The sequence below is a fragment of the Capsicum annuum genome, chromosome 1 (assembly GCF_002878395.1).
Source record: "Capsicum annuum cultivar UCD-10X-F1 chromosome 1, UCD10Xv1.1, whole genome shotgun sequence".
NCBI lineage: Eukaryota > Viridiplantae > Streptophyta > Magnoliopsida > Solanales > Solanaceae > Capsicum > Capsicum annuum.
In genome coordinates this window covers 148,362,517-148,369,248 of record NC_061111.1, presented here as the reverse complement: position 1 = coordinate 148,369,248, position 6,732 = coordinate 148,362,517, and the positions used below count along the sequence as shown (strand labels likewise).

General features: G+C 32.5%; 1 protein-coding gene and 1 non-coding gene across 3 annotated transcripts; one reads left to right on the top strand and one right to left on the bottom strand.

Annotated features, from left to right (window-relative positions):
* Positions 1 to 2,282: 2,282 nt before the first annotated feature.
* TRNAG-UCC lies at positions 2,283 to 2,354 on the top strand. Its single transcript has one exon. It is a non-coding gene; the product is annotated as a tRNA-Gly (tRNA).
* A 233-nt stretch (positions 2,355 to 2,587) lies between these two features.
* Positions 2,588 to 6,350, bottom strand: LOC107839670. 2 transcript variants are annotated; one of them, XM_016683255.2, is made up of 5 exons: positions 5,653 to 6,350; positions 5,458 to 5,535; positions 4,201 to 4,300; positions 3,600 to 3,730; positions 2,588 to 2,883 (listed from the first exon to the last, which is right to left on the bottom strand). In XM_016683255.2, the coding sequence occupies exons 1-5, from the start codon at positions 5,911 to 5,913 to the stop codon at positions 2,674 to 2,676; spliced, it is 780 nt and encodes a 259-aa protein (XP_016538741.1). In that variant the 5' UTR covers positions 5,914 to 6,350; the 3' UTR covers positions 2,588 to 2,673. The 2 variants fall into 2 exon arrangements, with proteins under 2 accessions (XP_016538741.1, XP_047253727.1); XM_047397771.1 differs by having other exon boundaries at positions 2,588 to 2,901; positions 5,653 to 6,295.
* Positions 6,351 to 6,732: the final 382 nt, after the last annotated feature.

The window sequence follows — 6,732 nt, the reverse complement described above, 5'->3', positions numbered from 1 at the left end:
AAAAATTAAGAAAAACTCAAGTGTATAGAGGGCACAAACTTATTTTTGGTCAATGAGAGTTTTATACCTTATTTATCTACTTTCAATACTTTCACCGTTTTATCTTGACATACATTTTACACTTTTAAAACAACATATATATTTTTTTCATTCTTAAATACTTGTCATATTTTATTTTGCATATTATTTAAGTAAAATTTTAATTAGAGAATAAATTGACTAAATTATCCTTATTTTTTTTATTCACTTTAACTTAATATAGTACTTGACCCTTTTGCACAATATTCATGACGAAGGGCAAAGATAGAAATGACCAAACTAATGATATCTTTGTTTCCTAAAATGATAAAAAAACTCTCCATTTTTTTTTTTTAGTTATCATGATAAGATTTGCACAACCATTAAGAATAATTAGAAGTGCAATTTGACTCATACACCCTTTATTAATCTTTGTCTATTAATTCTAAAATAATTAATACTAAGGACAAAGTTAAAACAATATAATTAATTTACTCTTGATTTTTTAAATTGACTAGTATTAGAAACAATATTTTTCAATATATAACAATAAAAATGAAACAGAGAGAGTATTATGAGTCATCTATTTTTAGTAAGGAAGACGTACAATATCTAGGAACGAAAGTCATATTATATTTTAAAAGTTTTGTACTTAATAATATAACAAACACATAACAATTTTTTTTTTTATACTTTTATCATTAGTAACGTTATATACACATACAAAACACGTATATTAAACTAGTTTAACAAAAAAACTCAAATCAACATTAAATGACTTATTTTATTTTTTATTTTTTTTTAAAAACACTCTAATTTAATCCGTCTGATCCGATCCACACAAAAATATACAAACAAATATACCCCTCCCTCCATTCTATTGGTCGAATTTTGCCAACAAACAAATATACTTCTCTTTTAACATGCTTGAGTGTCACCTCTATCATAACTTCTTTGATGGGATTCATTCCCTATTTTATATTATTTCATCCGAACTTCTACTTTTGAATCACTATATTAATGTTCCGAATAAGGATCTAGCGCTGATAGGTTGTTTATAAATGAACAAAAAGTAAAATGAAATGAGATAACACAAAAACATGAATCTAGAGAAAATGACTTACAAAGCTTGTTTTTGTTCAGTTATATTCAAATTTCAAAATTTGGTATCCAATCTCATGTGCATATAAATTCTAGAATTAATGGATAAGTTTTCTAAACAAATAACGTGATAAATTATTTTTATAGATTCAAATTGTATATAAAGATATAAGAATAAAAATATGTCACGACTGACACATAGGGAGACCTCTTAACTCAATCATCTAGAAAAATATTCAATGGATCTAATCTGCTGCATTTGACTATCAAATGTCATTCATCATGAGTTCTGCATTGATGTAGATCCCTGAACTGAGGGAGGGGTATATTTGTTTATGTTTGTACTGATACAAATATATTTTTCATGAACTATGCGCTGATAAATATTCAGTGACTTATGACCAACAGAACGGAGGGAGGCATATTTATTTGTCTTTTTGGCGGTTCGAATTGGGTCGCGCAGATTAAATTAGGATGTGTTTTATTTTTTTAAAATATGGTATTTAACACTGATTTAATTTTTTCTATTAAATGAATGGTACATATGAAAAGTTTTTTAATAATGAGGATAAATTTCCCCCCCAAAATATGGCGAATGATATATTTAGCTAATTTTCTAAAGTAGAGGGATAAATTTGGCTCCAAATTATGACAGTGAGGATAAATTTGACCCAAAAATAGAATGGAAGGTATATTTAAATAATTTTCTAACGTAAAGAGGTAAATTTGACTTTTTTTTCTTTATTTTAATAGTAAAATGCATATTTACCCACAAAAACAAACTCGAGTGAAAATGGAATAGGCAAAATATGTAGACGTTTGGCCATAAGAATTTTTTACTTTTTTTCAAAATATTATGTTACTTTAGTGAAAATTATATTGTTTGGCCATAAGAATTATTTCACTTTAGTAAAAATTATTTTTGGAAAAGTGAAAATAAGTAAAACTTTGTTTTCACTCCTATTTCTCTCACAAAATATCAAAAACAATTCCAATTTACATTCATGGCCAAACACAGCATCAACTCCAACTTCAATTCCAAGTCCGAAAAATTACTATTTTCATGGCCAAACGGGGCCTATGTCTGGACCTGCATTATGAGTTTGTGGACAACTTTTTAGTGTTATTATTTATATATAAACAGCACCCATGTCAAACAAGAAGCGTCTGTAGTCCAACGGTTAGGATAATTGCCTTCCAAGCAATAGACCCGGGTTCGACTCCCGGCAGACGCAGTCTTCATTTTTTATGGAGTTGGTCAAATGTTTCCTTTTCAACTATTCAGCACACTGGTAAATCGGATAATACTGTATTGTAATTTGTACAGGCTTGCTTCTTGTCATATGTAGGAGCTGATTATGTCTTCTTTTTCTAATCCATGGTAAATGTTAATTAGATGTTGAAATATTCACTTTTAGTGAACACTGCTGAGCTATATGAGGGAGACTAAGACAGAAGAAGCATCATGTCCTCCACAAAACAAGGTTTTCATAAAAGAATATATAATGTATCTCTTAGCTATACATGTATCATCAGTATGGCACATGTCAACTGTTATTCTGACTTGTGCAAATTATGGAGAATATACAAGGAAGCCGATGACAAGAAAATACACACGGAGTAGCTCAATAGATCAGTACCACTGGCTATTGGGACCATCTTGCTCCTCTCGAACATCTTGACAAGAAGTATCATGACAATTACATGTCCCACTTTGGTTTTTAGTTCATCAAGTGAACTGATCTTCATCCATTTTGGCCTCTCCTGCATTGGCACCATTAACTGATTCAAACAAGAGAAATAAACCGATAACTCTATACCTACAAATGCACATGTTTCGTGGTTGATGTATGCAAACTAAAGCACATATAGAGGGCCATAACTCATAAGAGTAATTACAAAAGGAGGAAAATAACTTGCTTCCTCAAACTTATGCTTCTTATGATTACAACAATATTCAGCAATCCAATCACCTCTTCGTTTAGTCATCTGGAGATCAGAGTTCACTGTAGTTATGAGAGTACCACAATCTTTAGCAGATTGCAATAAGAGTTCGATGATTAAATCAACCTTTAGGAGTTTCATTTGGCTGTACCATAAGAGCCTATAAAAGTTTGAAAATGATTTCAGATATTCATTGAATCCCCTCACAACACTGGGATCCATTTATATATAGAGCTACGTCTAAAGAAAGTTGTTTTGTTGTAGAATCAAGGATTTGCTGGGCAATGTTGCCAGATTAAGAGTAAAACCATGTTTCTTAATACATTATATGGTTGGAATGAGCACCATATTAGATCATGTGACATGAATGTGATTCCAGCTTAAACAAATTCCCTTTTTAAGTATAATAGTTTCCATTTGAAAGATAACCATCATTTTTGCCATCTCCAATTTCCTTTTAAGAACCATTAAGATTGGCAAACAGAATTGGGAAAGCAATAGGGTACATAAGTCAACAAGATCCAGCAAGTGACTACCTTCAGAGCAAACATCCCAAACAAGGAAGATTGCTTGAGGGCACGGTCGGCAGTTGGAGAGGCATTAGCGATAAACAATCCATACAAGCCCATCCCGAAGATGAACATCACTGTCCCAGCAAGATAAACATCTGCATTAATTGGAAAATAAACTCGGGATCACAAAAGGAGTACTAAAAGTTTAGATGGAAACAATGAAGTATTATATCACCCATATTGACATTTTTGTTAGAAATTCTGCAACATCCATTCAAGCGGCAACTAAATATTCTTTCACAATGATGAAAAAGAAGAAGTATTCTTTTACAATAGCCACAACCCTTACATAACTAGGCCGTGACTTCAAGAGCAGTGCATCGAAACCAAGGGAGCTACATAACTGATAATGTACATGACCCCCAAAAAAGTTACAAAGGCAACAAAGTGAAGTGTGTCCAACTGTACACCAACTGCTTGGAACGAACGAAAGAATAACAAATCGTACACTTAGAGGAAACCTAGCAAGGCTGGTTAGAAAATGCAATCATCAAATGTCTCCCCTCATCAAGGTGCTCTTCTACGAGTTTCGGATTATAAGCATAATGATCATTCAGAAACTCACCTATAGCTTCAACCAATCGCAGAACCATTTTCCCTGTGTGTATTCCGTTCACACAGCTCGTCCAGTAAACCTTGTAAGCGTCAATAATGTAGACACAGCCCTACAAAAGGGGGATTAAACTGTATAAACAACTGATAGAACCAGTAAAAGTGGCATGACCTCTTAACTGATGATGACATGCATTAGAAGGAAGAATAATATGCATATTAGTCAAGGATTATACATGTGGAACAAAATCAATGTTTTACGCCTTCAAACACCGGAGAATGATCAACTGATATTGTAGAGGTCAAGATAGAGTTTGCCACCAGATGAAGGATAACCAGTTCATTGGTTCTGCAGCTTCATTATTTGACGAATCCGTGTTATAAGCTAGTGAGTGATTGATTGTTTTTTGAAATGCAGGGGAATGAGCACGAATAGGACTTCAGAAATGGATTAGGGATAAACAACTTACCTGGTTATTGTATTTTTCTATCGACAGAAGTGTATAATAATTGATCAAGAATTACAATGAATTAATGTTAGTCTGATTCTCAACAGGCCATTTTCATCATATACTAAATAAAAGAGCTCCTGAAGTTGCTCAAAGCAAGAAGTTTCACATACTCAATCACCCTAAAGCATGTAAAAATCATATAAGATCTATGAACCAACAATCTTGCAGGTCTAAAAACAAGAAGTGTACCAAAATTAGAGGCAGAGTCTGGATTTGAAACTTAGGGGTTTGGGGTTTTAGTTCTTGTAATTTACTCAGGGTTCTATATTAATAATTTCTACCTATATAATGGATTTCTTAAGAAAAATACAGGGTTTGGGTCATATCTACTGGTTCGGTTGAACCCGTAAACTAAACAGTAGCTCCATCGTGGACCAAGAATGTCTCAATTACAGTCTTAAACTCAAATCTTGCTACTGTAAGTATACTCCGTTTCAATATATTTGTCTTACTTGCTTCTTTAGTTCATTTTAAAAAAAGAAAGTCCATTTCCTTTTTGACAATTTTTTATTTCAACTTTTTACATAACATGTTTAACATCATAAGATTAAACAATATTTCGGTACATTCAACATATCTTTAGTTTAAGACCATAGTCCACAAGATTGATCAAAAGTCACAGTCCACAAGATAAATCAAAAGTCACAGTACACAAGATTGATCTAAAGTCATTCTTTAAAATTTAACCACCTCCCAGTATATGATTTCATAATTCAAATTGAAAAACTGGTGGGATCGATGATTGAAAAAGGAATTACATTGAGGAAGCAGAGCAGGGAACCAGCCAATGAACCTCCGATAGCAAGGAATGCCAGAAACCGGAAGTCAAATATTGTCTGCACAAATATATAGATAAACAGAGAGTGGGTGAGTGAGTGAGCAATAGACATCAATTTCTGTTAGCATTAACAATAAGTATCAAGAAAGAACAACAACAAAACCAAACTGTGTACCCTTTCAACAGTTGTCTCAGTGTTCTGAACAAATCTAGCAAATCCATTTTGTGGTGTTTTAGTAGACTCAACTAATGGCACTGTTGGTGAGGATAATACACTACTTCCACTTTGCGTAGATAATGAAGATGATTCATGAGAAGGCATAGCTGGTGATGCTGATGATGATGCAAGTGTAATATGCAAGCGTCTGTATTTTCTTGGAAGTTGAAGTTTAGATATGGGAAATGATAGTGAAACAGAACAACTTAATGCAGCCATAGAAGTAGCTGATCAGGAAGAGAACAAAATTAAAATATTATTATGAAGAAGAGATTGACTACTGGGAAGTACTAGTAATAAAAGATCAACAGGTGTCACTTGTCACCCACATGGTCTTTGGGACCAGCTAGTTGCGTTGCTCAATCAGGCGCCTGTATCTGCCAAAAATTGGGACATTACTACAATCCTATTACTATTTCTTTCATTATTACTTTACAATACCATGTGAATCTCGTTCTTAGTTGTCTTTTATCCTCTTTGGATATTTATAAGTATGTGTGATGATTTTTTGGTGAGGTGATATGGATACCTAAATGGAAAGGCAAGTGTTATGAATGAAAAGTGGTTGTGGGAGGATCCAAATAGAAAATTAGCAAATTATGTAGGGTACTCTAGTCGACGAATTGGACAAATATAGAATAGAAAACTAATAAATCGTATTCTCCACTAATGTTTGTTAACTATATCACAAATACACTTAATTAGTTTAACAGTTTATTCATTTTATTTTTATTATTTATCACTCAACATATTTTCAAGATATTAAATTTATTATATTCAAAAAATAATATATTAAAATTATTTTTATTATTTATTGTCTCTTACAAGTATTGTTGGATAGAGGAAGTACACGAAATTAGATGCGCTATGTCGTTGACAAGTTATCGTCTATTTCTCGTCCCCTATTCTGTTCTTCTCCCCCCCTGCATCTAGGTTATTGCCCTTATATGATTCTATATAACTTTCCTTCATTATTTTGGTTTCTAATTCTACAGTCAGTTGTTTGTATTTGGAGATTGTTTAATGAAGAGGAATTGA

Excerpts from the sequence above, each read along its gene's own strand:
- LOC107839670 (XM_047397771.1), bottom strand. The coding sequence starts at position 5,913 with ATGGCTGCATTAAGTTGTTCTGTTTCACTATCATTTCCCATATCTAAA. Across the intron at positions 4,301-5,457 it reads CCCTGCTCTGCTTCCTCAAT|GGCTGTGTCTACATTATTGA; the intron begins GTAATTCCTTTT and ends CCCCTTTTGTAG. Across the intron at positions 3,731-4,200 it reads GCGATTGGTTGAAGCTATAG|ATGTTTATCTTGCTGGGACA; the intron begins GTGAGTTTCTGA and ends CAATTAATGCAG.